This window comes from Borostomias antarcticus, assembly GCF_949987555.1.
Source record: "Borostomias antarcticus genome assembly, chromosome: 24".
Lineage (NCBI taxonomy): Eukaryota > Metazoa > Chordata > Actinopteri > Stomiiformes > Stomiidae > Borostomias > Borostomias antarcticus.
This window is the reverse complement of record NC_140257.1, coordinates 4,065,126-4,082,625: the sequence shown is the minus strand read 5'-3', so window position 1 is coordinate 4,082,625 and position 17,500 is coordinate 4,065,126. Positions and strand designations below refer to the sequence as shown.

Sequence of the window (17,500 nt, the reverse complement as noted above, 5' to 3'; positions counted from 1 at the left end):
GGGAAGTGTTCAGGGTCTGTGTCTCAGGAGGGAAGTGTTCAGGGTCTGTGTCTCGGGAGGGAAGTGTTCAGGGTCTGTGTCTCGGGAGGGAAGTGTTCAGGGTCTGTGTATCGGGGGAGGGAAGTGTTCAGGGTCTGTGTCTCAGGAGGGAAGTGTTCAGGGTCTGTGTCTCAGGAGGGAAGTGTTCAGGGTCTGTGTCTCAGGAGGGAAGTGTTCAGGGTCTGTGTCTCAGGAGGGAAGTGTTCAGGGTCTGTGTCTCAGGAGGGAAGTATTCAGGGTCTGTGTCTCGGGAGGGAAGTGTTCAGGGTCTGTGTCTCGGGAGGGAAGTGTTCAGGGTCTGTGTCTCAGGAGGGAAGTGTTCAGGGTCTGTGTCTCGGGAGGGAAGTGTTCAGGGTCTGTGTCTCGGGAGGGAAGTGTTCAGGGTCTGTGTCTCGGGGGAGGGAAGTGTTCAGGGTCTGTGTCTCGGGAGGGAAGTGTTCAGGGTCTGTGTCTCGGGGGAGGGAAGTGTTCAGGGTCTGTGTCTCGGGAGGGAGGGAAGTGTTCAGGGTCTGTGTCTCAGGAGGGAAGTGTTCAGGGTCTGTGTCTCGGGAGGGAAATGTTAAGGGTCTGTGTCTCAGGAGGGAAGTGTTCAGGGTCTGTGTCTCAGGAGGGAAGTGTTCAGGGTCTGTGTCTCAGGAGGGAAGTGTTCAGGGTCTGTGTCTCAGGAGGGAAGAGTTCAGGGTCTGTTTCTCGGGAGGGAAGTGTTCAGGGTCTGTGTCTCGGGAGGGAAGTGTTCAGGGTCTGTGTCTCGGGAGGGAAGTGGTCAGGGTCTGTGTCTCAGGAGGGAAGTGTTCAGGGTCTGTGTCTCGGGAGGGAAGTGTTCAGGGTCTGTGTCTCGGGAGGGAAGTGTTCAGGGTCTGTCTCAGGAGGGAAGTGTTCAGGGTCTGTGTCTCGGGAGGGAAGTGGTCAGGGTCTGTGTCTCTGGGGAGGGAAGTGTTCAGGGTCTGTGTCTCGGGAGGGAAGTGTTCAGGGTCTGTGTCTCAGGAGGGAAGTGTTCAGGGTCTGTGTCTCAGGAGGTAGAGCGGGTCGTCCAATGACCACAGGGTCGGCGGTTTGAATCCCAGCTCCTCCTGTTCCAATGTTGAAGTGTCCTTGAGCAAGACACTGAACCCCAAACTGCTCCCAATGAGCAGGCTAGCACCTTGCATGGCTGCTGCCGCCATTGGTGTGTGTGTGTGTGTGTGTGTGTGTGTGTGTGTGTGTGTGTGTGTGTGTGTGTAAATAAGATGTTATTGTAAAGCTCTATGTACAAAAGTGCAAAATAAGTGCAGTACATTTACCATTTTCCATCGTCAGTGAAGACTGCTATTGCTGTCATCCATAAATGGACAATAATGGCTGTGTGTGTGTGTGTGTGTGTGTGTGTGTGTGTGTGTGTGTGTGTGTGTGTGTGTGTGTGCGCGTGTGTGTGTGTGTGTGTTTTAATGTCAGGCCCCAGTCCCCTTCCATGGTTTCCTACTGGTGGAGACATGCTGGACTTCCTGGTTCAGACCGGTGACATCGCAGAGAAAGACGCGCTATTGGCTACCTGGTATCACCGTGCCAACAACCAGTCAGAGATGAACAAGGCTCTGAAAAGTAATGGCCACACTCAACCAACCAAGAAGTCCATTCATGAGACTGTTATAGATTTATTCTAATAATTAAAAATAGAGCAGTCGAGAATGCCAAGGTTCATCTTTGCAAGTCCGGGCCTCATTTATCAAAGAGCGTGTAAATTCTGGTGTAAAAGAGGGCGTACGACGAAAACGCAGAAAATGCGAAATGTAGCGTACGACGAGAATATTTACACGCTTTTCGGAACTATCAAAAATGTCGTACGCCCTTTCCTGCACGGGAAATCCGAGACTGGCGGGGAAGAGAGCGTACGCGCACGCGCCCCGTGTTCCGCCCTCGCCACGCCCTAATCCAACCATATATGGTCAAAACCATGAGTGGCCAAACGTGGTTTCCCGGAAGGAACCGGCTTAAAAAGGTAGCGTGGAGCACCCAGGCGGGACAATGAAACATGGAACGAAGAGCTAAGAAGAGGAACTTCTCGGAGACGGAGGTGCATGTGCTTGTTGGTGAGGTCCACGCGAGGAAGACAATCCTCTTCGGAAGGTATTAATAGCCTAGCTTTGTCTGTTTGCTCCTACAGCTTAGTAGCCTACTTTAGCTACGTTTTGTGCATCTAGGATTTGGCATACACGGACATACTGTAACATGTGGCTGTGAGGAAAGCAAACATTCTGTGGTAGGCTATGATTAAATTAGGACCAAAAACAGGGAACAATAACGCAGATGACCACTTCATAATGTTAGAACACATTAAACATTTTCCCCTCTGGGAAATTAAGACTCATCTAAATCACCCGGTAAATCACAGCATTTATTTGACTGCCAACAGAAAAACATATCAAATGAATATGGCTGCACAATGAAATGTTTAATGCATAATCAAGTTCACAGACAAACTCAAAGAAAATGATTGAAATTGTTTCTCCAGACTCTGACGTGGGGTGGGACTCAGAGGAGGGGGAGTCTGCAGTGGTCCTGGACCTGACGGTCGTGCCCCCGCCGGTTGTAGCCTCCACCTCCAGCGCCACGACCTCCAGTGCCTCCACCTCCAGCGCGCCGGCCTCCACCTTCTTATCAGCTTTGAATATATATCTTGGCAAACATAACACGGGATGATGTACAATGAGGGGACAGATACCTAGTGAAAGTACTATTGGTTGCTAGTAAAAAGACAATAACGAGGGCTTGGTATAAGGTGGAACGCCCAACCAAGGAGCAGTGGCTGGGTGTTGTGGAGGAGATGTATGTTAGGGAGAGGTTCACGCATGCATTGAGGATGCAGGAAGGAAAGTTTGAAGGGAGATGGGAAAAATGGATGGATTATAGAAGGAAGTGTGATGATACCACTAATATTAAAATTGTCATATTTGAGTAAGAAAAAAAAGCTGCATGGATGGATGTACCCATAAGCTGTTATTGTAGGTTTTTATGTTTTATTGTATTGTCGTTGTATGGATGGAAAATGCTAATAAAGATTAAAGTAAATAAGACAAAGAATATGTATCTTGGCTATGGACACACCAACAAGCCAGCCGTCACGCGCAGCGCCTGCCTCCAGTCTAGCCCCTACCCTGCTGTGCGCCAGGGTGAATGAGTCATGCGTGGAGCCAGGCCACCGTGCCACTACACTTGTGATGAGCATGTCGGCGTCACATATGATTTGGGTATTTCTAGTGTGCACATTTTAGCGATTCACATAGACGTATTCATTCACTGATGGTGCCCTTATGTGGGTGCAGTCGCCATCGCCGTCACCTCTTTGGAGTTCTATCTCGGCCAGTAGGCCGAGTAGCGCCGGATTCATTTAGGCTCGCATTACGCACAGGAGGACTGTCATTTATATGCTTACCAAAGAGCAAACAGGTCCACATGATCACATATTAATGACAATCTAATTGGTCAATTATTGCCGTTTGATGGAGTGCCTGCATTAGGTGTGTGACATATAGCGCGGAAACGTTTGGGACAGCGCATAGGTTCAGTTTGGGGAACAAATCCATATCGGACCATTAATGAGCCGGTTAGAGGACACGTCTAATCTTGCATTGCGATATATGTTGGTGCTGAATTGGGCTATTAGCCTACATGATTGTGCGTTCATGAACTGTCGCTCTTATTCTCTCCGTCAAACATAGTAATTCACCGACGCACCACCTGCGTCGTCAGTTCCCCCTGTGTTCAAAAAGGGCGTAGAACACCGTGTAAATCGGTACGACAACTTGAGAGGTGTCGTACAAAAGCGCGGAGAAAGGCGACTAAATTTCCGCCCTTTCGGCTTGATAAATCGCAATGTGGGGGGGGGGAAATGGCGTACGCCTGAAATCGCGAAAAAGACCGTGTAAAAGAAGGCGTACCTCAATGATAAATGAGGCCCCAGGCTGGTTACCTTTATTCCAGATAGTTTACGAGTTTGCAAAGTCGGGCTCAGAGAGAAAGGAACATCCACTAAGAGCCAAGATTATCATGAAAACAGAGCATTATAAACAGTGTGGGTGTGACCATACCTGCATATGCAAATACTTCACTAACCAATCATCAGTGAGAAGGCTAGGTCTGAGGGTCAACAGCTGAAGTAAACATTACAGAGATCAGAGATAGCTGGGAGGAGGTGACCCCTGGGGAGGTCTAGCTGGGAGGAGGGGACCCCTGGGGAGGTCTAGCTGGGAGGAGGGGACCCCTGGTGAGGTCTAGCTGGGAGGAGGGGACCCCTGGTGAGGTCTAGCTGGGAGGAGGTGACCCCTGGGGAGGTCTAGCTGGGAGGAGGGGACCCCTGGTGAGGTCTAGCTGGGAGGAGGGGACCCCTGGGGAGGTCTAGCTGGGAGGAGGTGACCCCTGGGGAGGTCTAGCTGGGAGGAGGGGACCCCTGGTGAGGTCTAGCTGGGAGGAGGGGACCCCTGGGGAGGTCTAGCTGGGAGGAGGTGACCCCTGGTGAGGTCTAGCTGGGAGGAGGGGACCCCTGGGGAGGTCTAGGAGGAGGTGACCCCTGGGGAGGTCTAGCTGGTAGGAGGGGATCCCTGGGGAGGTCTAGGAGGAGGTGACCCCTGGTGAGGTCTAGGAGGAGGTGACCCCTGGGGAGGTCTAGCTGGGAGGAGGGGACCCCTGGGGAGGTCTAGCTGGGAGGAGGGGACCCCTGGTGAGGTCTAGCTGGGAGGAGGGGACCCCTGGGGAGGTCTAGGAGGAGGTGACCCCTGGGGAGGTCTAGCTGGTAGGAGGGGATCCCTGGGGAGGTCTAGGAGGAGGTGACCCCTGGTGAGGTCTAGGAGGAGGTGACCCCTGGGGAGGTCTAGCTGGGAGGAGGTGACCCCTGGTGAGGTCTAGCTGGTAGGAGGGGATCCCTGGGGAGGTCTAGCTGGGAGGAGGGGACCCCTGGTGAGGTCTAGCTGGGAGGAGGTGACCCCTGGGGAGGTCTAGCTGGGAGGAGGAGACCCCTGGGAGGAGGTGACCCCTGGGGAGGTCTAGCTGGGAGGAGGAGACCCCTGGGGAGGTCTAGCTGGGAGGAGGGGACCCCTGGGGAGGTCTAGCTGGGAGGAGGGGACCCCTGGTGAGGTCTAGCTGGGAGGAGGGGACCCCTGGTGAGGTCTAGCTGTGAGGAGGGGACCCCTGGGGAGGTCTAGCTGGGAGGAGGTGACCCCTGGTGAGGTCTAGCTGGGAGGAGGTGACCCCTGGGGAGGTCTAGCTGGTAGGAGGTGACCCCTGGTGAGGTCTAGCTGGGAGGAGGGGACCCCTGGGGAGGTCTAGCTGGGAGGAGGGGACCCCTGGTGAGGTCTCCTGCCATAAAGGGTTGTTTAGGCCTGGGGACATTGGCGTCAGGGCAATAAACAGAGGCCAGCGCTCACTTTATAAGACAGGCCTATGATAATGTCTTGAGCAGAGAATACACTCATTTGAATTTATCTATTACAAGATCACACCCTGAATAGTTTATAACCATACTATCATCCCTCTGCCCCCTCCTCTCTCTCTCCTCTTCCTCTCCCTCTCCTCCCTCCCTCCCTCCTCTCTCTCTCCTCTCTCTCTCCTCTCCCTCTCCTCCCTTCCTCCCTCCTCTCTCCCTCCTCTCTCTCTCCTCTCCCTCTCCTCCCTCCCTCCCTCCTCTCTCCTCTCTCTCTCCTATCTCTCTCCTCCCTTCCTCCCTCCTCCCTCCCTCCTCTCTCTCTCCTCTTCCTCTCCTTTTCCTCCCTCCCTCCCTCCTCTCTCTCTCCTCTCTCTCTCCTCCCTCCCTCCCTCCCTCCTCTCTCTCCTCTCTCTCTCCTCCCTCCCTCCTCTCTCCTCTCTCCCTCCTCTCTCTCTCCTCCCTCCCTCCCTCCTCTCTCTCCTCTCTCTCTCCTCCCTCCTCCCTCCCTCCCTCCTCTCTCTCTCCTCTCTCCCTCCTCTCTCTCTCCTCCCTCCTCCCTCCTCTCTCTCCTCTCTCTCTCCTCCCTCCTCCCTCCCTCCCTCCTCTCTCCTCTCTCTCTCCTCTCCCTCTCCTCCCTTCCTCCCTCCTCTCTCCCTCCTCTCTCTCTCCTCCCTCCTCCCTTCCTCCCTCCTCTCTCCCTCCTCTCTCTCTCCTCCCTCCTCCCTCCTCTCTCCTCTCTCTCTCCTCTTCCTCTCCCTCTCCTCCCTCCCTCCCTCCTCTCTCCCTCCTCTCTCTCTCCTCCCTCCTCCCTCCTCTCTCCTCTCTCTCTCCTCTCCCTCTCCTCCCTCCCTCCCTCCTCTCTCCCTCCTCTCTCTCTCCTCCCTCCTCCCTTCCTCCCCCCCTCCCTCCTCTCTCTCTCCTCTCTCTCTCCTCTCCCTCTCCTCCCTCCCTCCCTCCTCTCTCCCTCCTCTCTCTCTCTCCTCTCCCTCTCCTCCCTCCCTCCCTCCTCTCTCCCTCCTCTCTCTCTCCTCCCTCCTCCCTCTCTCCCTCCTCTCTCCTCTCTCTCTCCTCTCTCTCTCCCTCCTCTCTCTCTCCTCCCTCCTCCCTCCTCTCTCCTCTCTCTCTCCTCTCCCTCTCCTCCCTCCCTCCCTCCCTCCTCTCTCTCTCCTCCCTCCTCCCTCCTCTCTCCTCTCTCCTCTCTCTCTCCTCTCCCTCTCCTCCCTCCCTCCCTCCTCCCTCCCTCCTCTCTCTCTCCTCCCTCCTCCCTCCTCCCTTCCTCCCCCCTCTCCTAAGGTGACGTCATGATCCTGGAAGCGGATGTGACCGTCCAGGGTCCGCATACAGCCAATGAGACGGCCCTCCCTATCATGGCCCACCCCCCCGACGTCTACAGTGACAACAGCCTGGACCAATGGCTGGATGCCGTGCTCAACTCCACACTCTTAGCCCGAATTAGTTGACATTACTAGAAAATTGCGTGGAAACCCGTTGCCTTAAACCACTTTAGTTTTTACACAATGCAAAACTAAACAGGTTAAGTTGTATTAACATATAACCTTAATTGGATGCAGTTGACATATCATGTGAGTTTAAGTTTAATAAACTAACTACTTTAAGTTAAACATACTACATAAACTTATTTATCATTACTTAAAGTCATTTGTTAATATAATTAATGTATTTTCTTCTAATTTAATTATACTTTTTTGATTTTGAAGATTGCATGAAATACATTATGCTTTAATAAAAAGAACAAATCAAACAATCCATTTAAATGTTACACAATATATTTTATTTGACAATTTGAATTTGACATTGCAACCATCTAAAACTTTGCCACACATGACACAAATGACACAGCTGCATGAAAACTGGCAAGCCTCGAAAATGTGTGTGTCTGTGTTTGTGTGAGGATGCGTGTGTGAACTGTGCGTGTGAACATACACTTCTATTCCACTGCTATTAAATGCATTCTGCAATTAAATCAAATCTGCAAAGGATTGCAACAATCTAAAACTTTTCCAGACAACAGATGTGAATGACACATACAGAGCTTCATTAAAACTGGCAAGCCTCTAAAAACGTATGTGTGTATGCGTGTGTGTGAACATACACTTCTTACTAATAAATGTATCTCTTTACTGTACTAACTCTACATCTACATTTCTGTACTCTACATCTTTGTGACCTGACCACTTCATATGTGTACTTATCTATAATCAAACTGTAATTGCGGCCAATCTCTTTACGTACTGTACTCTACATCTACATTCTGTACTCTACATCTTTGTGACCTGACCACTTCATATATACATGTACTTATCTATAATCAAACTGACTGCGGTTGCACGGCGCGCCGCTGGAAAAACAAAACAAAAGCAGCCATGGCTTCTTACAGTAGACTTGACAGCATTTCTTTACATTGCAAGCTGGTTTTTCAATGTTTGTAACGTAGGTTTTAGTTCACTGTGGCCCAGCGTGAGGAGTACCTGTTGGATGAACTGGAATGTGAGCTTCATCGACTTGGGGTAGTTGAGATGCAGTGCGTATGCAAGTCCAAACAGAAGGCACATAGCTTTCGGCAGGTCTTCGATGTTGTCCACCACAACTGCTCCCTCAATGATGGATCTTTACCGAGGCTGGACTGAGATGCAGGGATGAGAGTGCAGCACCTTCACGCTCAACGAGGAGGATTCCAATTTCCATGTGGCGGTATGAGTCATCATCATCAGAGTCCTTCATGAGAGCAAAATTATGAGATTTCTCATTAAATAACTATCAAGCAATATAGCCTAGTCATGGGACAGTCAGACAAATCACACAGAAATGAACTAGTTAGACAGATTATATGAGTGATAAGTGGAGCAACATCCTTATTCTGTGTGACTATGCTCAGAGTTTGCACACAGGGTTTATCAAAGAACGGAACTATCAATGTTGAAAATTCACGATTATGCCGTCATGGTCGTTTTAGATACTCTGAGAAAATAAGAGGTTACTTACAAAGCCAGCTTTGTAGAAGTCTGTGGTGTCCTCACCAAGGATAAGAGGAAGCCCTCTGAGAACCAGTGTCCGGATATCAGTTGGCCCTGTAGTCTTTTGGGGAGTAAAATGACCACACAAGTTAAATAGCTAGAATGACAGAAAATGAATGGTCTCTAAGAAAGCTGAACAACCAACCACAATTTTGATTGTATTGCACAACTATTACAGTAGTACTTTCTGTGACGTTGTCATTATATAAGCTGTGAAAAACAATGCAAGTGCATAATGGGTATGGAGTGTGGACCAACCCTGGTCTGTTGTGTAAGCTCTGTCAACAGCTTCCCAACTTTCCCTCTCTTAGACTGGAATATCTCGACCAGACGAGGACTGTGCTGATCGATGCCTTCGTAGAACTCCTGCTTGAGGTTCTTGCCAGCAATCCTGTTGAACTCCATGTACACCTGAAAAATACACAAAAGGCAGAATCCACAATCCAGTATTACATTTAAAGACTAAAGAGAGCTGAAAAAAAACATGACCTTTTTGTATTTGAAATGTCTTTAGTCTATTAATTAGACTCCTTGTTCCATCCCCAACCAACTACAACTGACCAATATCCCGCTCACCTGAATTCAGAAAAGATGACAAAAGGATATCCAGACATCAAATAATGGCATCAAATAATGATAACGATAAATGGATAAGGAAAAACATTTGAATCATCTCTCTCTTCAACATACCTGATCTTCTGTGAAAAGAGCAGGCCAGCGTTCCGCCATCTTGCTTATGGCAGGTCTAGACTCCACCACCTCTTTTCTTCTCAATGCAAAAGTCAGGTCCATCTTCTGTTTCACAAGTGGTCCATTTGGTGTTCTCTTCTGCATTTCATTAACCAAGTCTTTGCGGGCACACTCGAGGGCTGCCTTATCAAATCCCTCTGGAAAGTTGGGTAAGTAGTTGAGTTCGCCTTTCTTTGCCTTCTTGATTTTCTTGTTAGCTGGTTCTCCTTCTGTTGAATGTCCTCCCCGTTTACCTGCATTTACTGCAACATCGAGGCACCCTGATCTTCTACGCTTTGTTCTGTAATTAGCCATTTTATATTTTAGACTATTTTTCCAACCACAACAGCGACTGGTTGAGCCTCGTTCCTGGAGACAGGGGTGCTTGCTTATCAATGCTAATGCAACACTTTCGAACTGAGCATTATTTGGGTATGCTGTGTAGCTATACATACTCTCTGCCACGCCTTCAAGGATCTCATGTTTTAGCTCTTTTGATACTTTCAGGTGTGTTCCCTCCGCAAGATACAGTAGATCTGCTTGCCTAAGTCTATACTCTACATCAACAGAAAAAGATGGGATATAAAATATTTCCGGCCACGGTTCCTGTCTTTCCTGAGATGACACTGAGAGGATCTCTGTATCTGCTGTACTAGGTGTGTCACTTAAGATTTCATCAGATGTTGGGACAGGGGCAGGTACCATCTGCAATACAGCGATGATTTTGACTGTTGGTTTTTCTGGAAGATCTTCAATATTTGTCAGATTGCATAGTTCGTTGAATTCGGGATCTTTGTATTGGAGAATGCAATCGTGTTCAATTGCCAGTAATTCTTTAAGCTTGCTTATCAAATCCTTCACTGTAGCAGGCCTCGTGTCCAGGACAACCTTTCTTATATCCGCCTCTGTCATAATGACCCTCAAGGTCATCTTCTGGTGTGCCGTCATCTTTGGAATAAAACAAGTATGAGAAGAAAGTTACAGTATATACATGTTTGTTACAGGTGCAGTGCCTTCATCAAGAAACTGTTTGGCACATCTATGAAAAAAGCTGCAAATTGTGAGCATTTTGGCCTACATTTAGTCATGGCCGAGACATGGCCAAGTCGCTTGGATTGATGCAGCAATCACACTTGTTTTTTTTTAACACAGAATATAACGCCTGAGCGTCACTATTAAATTGTCTCCAAATCTGTAAGCTGGAAGAGGGAAAACATCATTCAGCTCTTTTATTTGCACCACACACTGAGAGGGGTTCATGCTGTCACAGAGTTCAAAAGATCTGAGATGTTCATGGTACCATGCAGTCATCGTGTTGCAGACAAACAGGATCTCTGTATTAATTGCCACAATCTGTTTGATCTGCTTAAATTCAGGGAGGCCTGAGCATGAACCAACAGAGAGTATCATATCAGCACAATATCTAACTCCATCTACAAAGACTGATGATGCAACAAGGACTGTTGTAAGCTGAGGAACTCTCTGGCAGAAAACGTGTTGCACATTCTCAGGGTAAGATGAGATCGATGCTGTAATTACCTTGTCCATTTCAACTGGGGGCTTTAAAAATGAACTTGTATCTAAATAGTAAGCCATCATTTTCTGATGCTTTGCGGCCAGTGTAAGAGCTACATTTCTGAAGTTGTGAGCATTACGAATGACCCGCTTGAAGAATTTGTGCTTTCCCTCGAAGCGCATTGTCCAGACATCTGCAAGTGGACCGAATGCCCTTATCAGCTGAGGGTAATGCTCAATGAAGTGATGTTTTGGACGCAATCTGAGATCAGGGAATGTAGCTTGCAACAGTTCTCTATGTTCTGACACTTTGCAAGCAAGGACATGTATTGACTCTTCAGTGTGCCTCGTTGCTACAGCCAACTCAACAATATCTTTGAGGAGCATCAGTATGTTCCATGCATCATCTCCTTCAGGTACTTTATGGCCAATGAGAAGTGGGAGCAGTCTGATTAGAGCCCAGTTCTCATGGCCATTTCCACCTATGGTCCCTTTGATAGAGAAGCCACGAGCAATAAGCTGAGGCTGGTCAGTTTTGTCATTGAAAGCATATGCAAACGATTTGATAGCATGGTTCAGTGTTTCTAAAGTGAAATATTTATTTGAAATCAGGTTCGAAATGCAAAGTGATAGCTCAACAGGAACAATGCCTTCCAAAAGGTCATGCAGGATGTCAGGGGGGTAACCACGAACAACATGGAAGTGCTCCAGATTGTCAGTCAATACACATCCTCCTTTCACACCATACTGTTTTGCCACCGTGGGATCCTGCCGTACCTCCTGCACCTGTCGGTTGTGAGTGCCTATAGTTCGGGGTTCAAAGGTGCCTGAACTTACCTCTTTGACTTGGATCTCGCTTCTCGTCGCCATGCAGTACCTGCAGGTCCTGTCCACTGCAAAGCTCTCGAAGAATCCTGCCAGGGAATGAGCAGCCAAGTTATCAGCAGCCACATATAAGACTGTGCCTTTAACACATGCTCCCAACTTCTCAACATATACACCGTGTTTCTCCAAACAAACCAGATCTTGGATGAGAGGATGGAGAATTTTAGCATAGCCATATTCTTTTACATCAGAGGCTTTACTTAAAAGAGCAAGCTGAATGGAGTGGAGTGTGGACCTATATTTTGACGGCACGTTAGCTATCACCCAATACACTGCAGTAATTTTGTGTTTCTTTTTAGATGTCCCTAAAGGATTGGACACTTCAAAATCATCTATGTAAAGTCCAACAGCAATTTTGAACTCTTCCCCTTTAAGGAGGTCATTTTCTTTACAGTGGGAACCATCTCTGTATGTACTGTACTCGTGTGGCACATCATCTTCTACTGGAAGAGCTTTGTCTAATATGTCTGCCCTGTTCAACATTTTCTGTAGCATTGCATGTAGAGGAACATATACAGCACTAGATTTTTTCTCTCTATCTATAATATACTCCACTGGCATAACCACTGTAAAGTTTTTGGTCACATATGCTGCTCTCCTTTTAGTGGTTGATAAGGAGCCATCCTTGCCACAAAATCTTGTTATGACATTGCTCTCTGAGGCAGCTCTGACTAACTGTCTCACAATTGAATCATCAACAACTGTGTGTTGTTTCAGAATGTCTCTGACTGAATTATGCAGCAGTGGCTGGGACAGTTCACATATCTGTAAAAGCTGTTGTATGACTTCCTGTACAGAACTTTCTGGAATGTGAAGGATGGTTTGCATCTTAAGTAAAAGAGCTGCAAGGTTGTGCTCCAACTGATTCTCTAGATCATGAAACTCTTCATTATTGGAATCCTCACTGTCCTCTAAATCAGCGGTGTCATTTAGAGGCGCATGTTCTTCTTGGGCCATTTCATTAGTTACACTATCAGAGACTATTTCTGGCTTGAACATCCTCCAATTGTCTGTTCTGTGCTCTTTACTTTTATGCGCATTAAATGTGGAGTACACATTAGTATGGAAGTTACATCCATTATATGGACACTGGACTCTGTGATTAACTTTTAAATGTGTACTGCGCAGGTGAGTGAAAAAAATAGCTTCTGTGCAGGGTGCAGAAAAATCACATAACTGACAGTTTAAGGTTACTTGGGCAGTTTCACACAGTTGAGCATCCTGAGCTTTCTGATGAATCTTAGATAAGTGGACCTTAAGTGCATTGATGGAGTTAAATGTGCAGACATTCTTGGTGTAAGCAAGGAAACGGTACAGTTCTACTGTAGCTCCCATGTTTTAACCTGTAATGTTTTAAGAGGTGACCCCTTTTCTCACATATAAACTCACAATACTTGCACTTCCACTGCATATTCACAAGAACCTGTAAAACAGAACATAAAAAACGCTTTAGCTCAACAACTCAGTAAAATTAACTCCATTGTAAAATGTTTCTTCTTTTTGAAAGTTACTACTATTGCATGCAACAAATCACTTATGTAATGTCAGGCTACAACTTAAACAAACACCATCGTGAATTTATATGAACACGTTAGCTAGTCACACGCCCATGCATGCAACATGTGCTAGACAGAAGAGGCAGTTGGGTCTAGCTAACGTGTTTAGATAGCTAACTTTAAAAATGCTAAATGTTAGCTAGCCTCTTCTAATGACCAACTAATGACCCGGTCCTTTGAAATGTTCGCTAAATTATGCTTAAATGCAACAAATCCCTCACGTGCAACTTTAACAAACACTCATTTGAATCTGTACATTTACCATTTGAACAGAGGTTAGCTAGTGCTGGCTAGCTAGCTAGCTAATGCCAGCCTGGCTAATGCACGTGGTGGCATGCAACAACATGTTATAGTAAACTGAATCGACAGGGGAAAACTAATGCCAACAACACTAAGCTAACTTTAGCACTGAAAAACATTAACCAACCTCTTCTAATGACCAACTAATGACCTGGTCTTTTGTTTGACAAGTTAGGTTATTAGCCAAGTTAACGTCAACTGCTTTAAGCTCAGGTCATCCAACAAGACGTGGTAACCTTATAACATAGCATAAGCTAACGTTACTTGTTGTCATCGGAGCGGCCTTTTTTCTAATCAATTTCCCCAGAAAGATATGTATGTATTTACACACTCACCATTCCATTTGGTGTAAAAGTAAGCTAATGTCGTCGTTCAAAAGGCCACAGCTTTCTAGCGCAGCAGAAGCAGGTGGAGAGTGACTCTTCAGGGCTCGTGCTCTTGCCCCTCCTGCCCCTTACAGAAACTTAACATACTAAGTTATCTCTGCTTAACATGACCATTGCACTGCATATTTCAGCTGACTATTACAAACAACTAACTTGATTTAGTAATGAGAACTTTTTTTTTCAAAACATGAAACAATAAGTAATGACCACTCAAAAGATTAATTAAAATCAAATCCGGGTTTAGAGTGCAGGAAAGGTCGGGGGCCCTGATTGGTTACAAAGCAAAATACTGTACAACCTCCCTATCTATCAGTCTGCCAATAAAGCTTGCGCTTTAATATTAGTATTGAAACCACAAAATCTATCCTGAGGGTAGCCCAAAGAGCTCTGATAAACTTTAATTCTACAGTGAAATATCCCTTTAAGATTGATGATACTGCAGGTGACCTCCCCTTTAAGAGCCATCATGTTGTCCCCTCTGCCAAAGGCATGAAGCTGGACTTTAAGAGTCTGAAGGCAGTGGGTCCATCACTGACGGCGCTGAAGAACCGGACCGCAGGGATCAACCGGCCCGTCTGGATCAACGCTGACGTACTTCCTGGTCCCAACGTGCCTGGGTTCTATCCCGTGGTGGACGGACCCCGGTGAGCAGCCAATCAGGAGCCAGATCCACTTCCTGACCATGCGGATGAGTAGATGTGATTAGACAGCCTCGCATGTGCGCGGTAGAGAAACACGTTTGTTAGTAGAGAAACACGTGTGTTAGTAGAGAAACACGTTTGTTAGTAGAGAAACACGTTTGTTAGTAGAGAAACAAGTTTGTTAGTAGAGAAACACGTTTGTTAGTAGAGAAACACGTTTGTTAGTAGAGAAACACGTTTGTTAGTAGAGAAACACGTTTGTTAGTAGAGAAACACGTTTGTTAGTAGAGAAACACGTTTGTTAGTAGAGAAACGCGTTTGTTAGGAGAGAAACACGTTTGTTAGTAGAGAAACACGTTGGTTAGTAGAGAAACACGTTGGTTAGTAGAGAAACGCGTTTGTTAGTAGAGAAACGCGTTTGTTAGTAGAGAAACACGTTTGTAAGAGAAACACGTTTGTTAGTACAGAAACACGTTTGTTAGTAGAGAAACACGTTTGTTAGTACAGAAACACGTTTGTTAGTAGAGAAACACGTTTGTTAGTAGAGAAACACGTTTGTTAGTAGAGAAACACGTTTGTTAGTAGAGAAACACGTTTGTTAGTAGAGAAACACGTTTGTTAGGAGAGAAACACGTTTGTTAGTAGAGAAACACGTTTGTTAGGAGAGAAACACGTTTGATAGTAGAGAAACACGTTTGTTAGTAGAGAAACACGTTTGTTAGGAGAGAAACGCGTTTGTTAGTAGAGAAACGCGTTTGTTAGTAGAGAAACACGTTTGTTAGTAGAGAAACACGTTTGTTAGTAGAGAAACACGTTTGTTAGTAGAGAAACGCGTTTGTTAGTAGAGAAACGCGTTTGTTAGTAGAGAAACACGTTTGTTAGTAGAGAAACACGTTTGTTAGTAGAGAAACACGTTTGTTAGTAGAGAAACACGTTTGTTAGTAGAGAAACACGTTTGTTAGTAGAGAAACACGTTTGTTAGTAGAGAAACACGTTTGTTAGTAGAGAAACACGTTTGTTAGTAGAGAAACGCGTTTGTTAGTAGAGAAACACGTTTGTTAGTAGAGAAACACGTTTGTTAGTAGAGAAACACGTTTGTTAGTAGAGAAACACGTTTGTTAGGAGAGAAACACGTTTGTTAGTAGAGAAACACGTTTGTTAGTAGAGAAACACGTTTGTTAGTAGAGAAACACGTTTGTTAGTAGAGAAACACGTTTGTTAGTAGTCTATATTAGATTGGTTAATTGGATTTCCTCACATCTCCCCTTCTCTTTCTCTCTCTCTTCTCCACCCCTCCCCTCTTCTCTCTCTCTCTACTCCACCCCTCCCCTCTCCCCTCTTCTCTCTCTCTCTTCTCCACCCCTCCCCTTTTATCTCTCTCTCTACTCCACCCCTCCCCTCTCCCCTCTTCTCTCTCTCTCTACTCCACCCCTCCCCTCTCCCCTCTTCTCTCTCTCTCTACTCCACCCCTCCCCTCTCCCCTCTTCTCTCTCTCTCCCCTCTTCTCTCTCTCTCTACTCCACCCCTCCCCTCTCCCCTCCTCTCTCTCTCTCCCCTCCTCTCTCTCTCTCCCCTCCTGTCTCTCTCTCCCCTCCTCTCTCTCTCTCCCCTCCTCTCTCTCTCCCCTCCTGTCTCTCTCTCCCCTCCTCTCTCTCTCTCTCTCCTCTTCTCTCTCTCTCTCCCCTCCTCTCTCTCTCTCTCTCCCCTCTTCTCTCTCTCTTCTCCACCCCTCCCCTCTTCTCTCTCTCTACTCCACCCCTCCCCTCTCCCCTCTTCTCTCTCTCTCTACTCCACCTCTCCCCTCTTCTCTCTCTCTCTACTCCACCCCTCCCCTCTCCCCTCTTCTCTCTCTCTCCCCTCTTCTCTCTCTCTCTCTCCCCTCCTGTCTCTCTCTCCCCTCCTCTCTCTCTCTCTCCCCTCCTCTCTCTCCCCTCCTGTCTCTCTCTCCCCTCCTCTCTCTCTCTCTCTCTCCCCTCCTCTCTCTCCCCTCTTCTCTCTCTCTTCTCCACCCCTCCCCTCTTCTCTCTCTCTACTCCACCCCTCCCCTCTCCCCTCTTCTCTCTCTCTCCCCTCTTCTCTCTCTCTCTCTCCCTCCTCTCTCTCTCCCCCCTCTCTCTCTCCCCTCCTCTCTCTCCCCTCCTGTCTCTCTCTCCCCTCCTCTCTCTCTCTCTCTCTCTCCCCTCCTCTCTCTCCCCTCTTCTCTCTCTCTTCTCCACCCCTCCCCTCTTCTCTCTCTCTACTCCACCCCTCCCCTCTCCCCTCTTCTCTCTCTCTCCCCTCTTCTCTCTCTCTCTCTCTCCCTCCTCTCTCTCTCCCCTCTCTCTCTCTCCCCTCCTGTCTCTCTCTCCCCTCTTCTCTCTCTCTCCACTCTCTCTCTCTCTCCCCTCCTCTCTCTCTCTCCTCTCTCTCTCTCTCCCCTCCTCTCTCTCTCTCTCTCTCTCTCCCCTCCTCTCTCTCTCTCCCCTCCTCTCTCTCTCTCCCCTCCTCTCTCCTCTCTCTCTCCCCTCCTCCTCTCTCTCTCTCTCTCTCTCCCCTCCTCTCTCTCTCTCTCTCCCCTCCTCCTCCAGTTTCCTGTCCCTGGTCCAGCAGATGTTTGCGGAGGTGAGCGTGTCCCCTGGGTGGGCGGTTCTGTACCTCCCTGGATCCCCCAACAACACCTACAGCTGGGCCATGGTGGAGGAGATGTATGAGCTCATCAGACTGCTCCCTCAGCCAATCACCTTCCCCGTCCACGTCCTCATGGCCAGGAGCAGCTGGCCCCAGATCAGCTGGCTGCTCAGCCAGTCATCACGGTGAGTCGCTATCCAGACAACTAACTGACCAATTAACTCGCCCATCATCTGATTGGTCCGCAGGTTCAGTCTGAATGTATGATTGGTCCGCAGGTTCAGTCTGACTGTATGATTGGTCCACCGGTTCAGTCTGACTGTATGATTGGTCCACCGGTTCAGTCTGACTGTATGATTGGTCCTTAGGTTCAGTCTGACTGTATGATTGGTCCTTAGGTTCAGGCTGACTG

General features: G+C 47.8%; 2 protein-coding genes across 2 annotated transcripts in view; one reads left to right on the top strand and one right to left on the bottom strand.

Annotated features, from left to right (window-relative positions):
• Nucleotides 1–1,496: 1,496 nt before the first annotated feature.
• Nucleotides 1,497–17,277, top strand: LOC311325254 (protein FAM151A-like; the record flags this gene model as incomplete). Its single annotated transcript, XM_084457922.1, has 4 exons — nt 1,497–1,617; nt 6,728–6,889; nt 14,328–14,484; nt 17,049–17,277. Exons 1-4 carry the CDS (start codon nt 1,509–1,511, stop codon nt 17,275–17,277), a joined length of 657 nt encoding a protein of 218 aa, XP_084314048.1. The 5' UTR covers nt 1,497–1,508.
• Nucleotides 17,278–17,488: 211 nt separating this feature from the next.
• Nucleotides 17,489–17,500, bottom strand: part of fam151a (family with sequence similarity 151 member A) — a gene marked incomplete at both ends in the record, with an annotated part of 21,027 nt that continues 21,015 nt past the window's right edge. Inside the window, 1 exon segment of the mRNA XM_084457921.1 lies at nt 17,489–17,493. Coding sequence (XP_084314047.1) covers nt 17,489–17,493 — 5 coding nt within the window.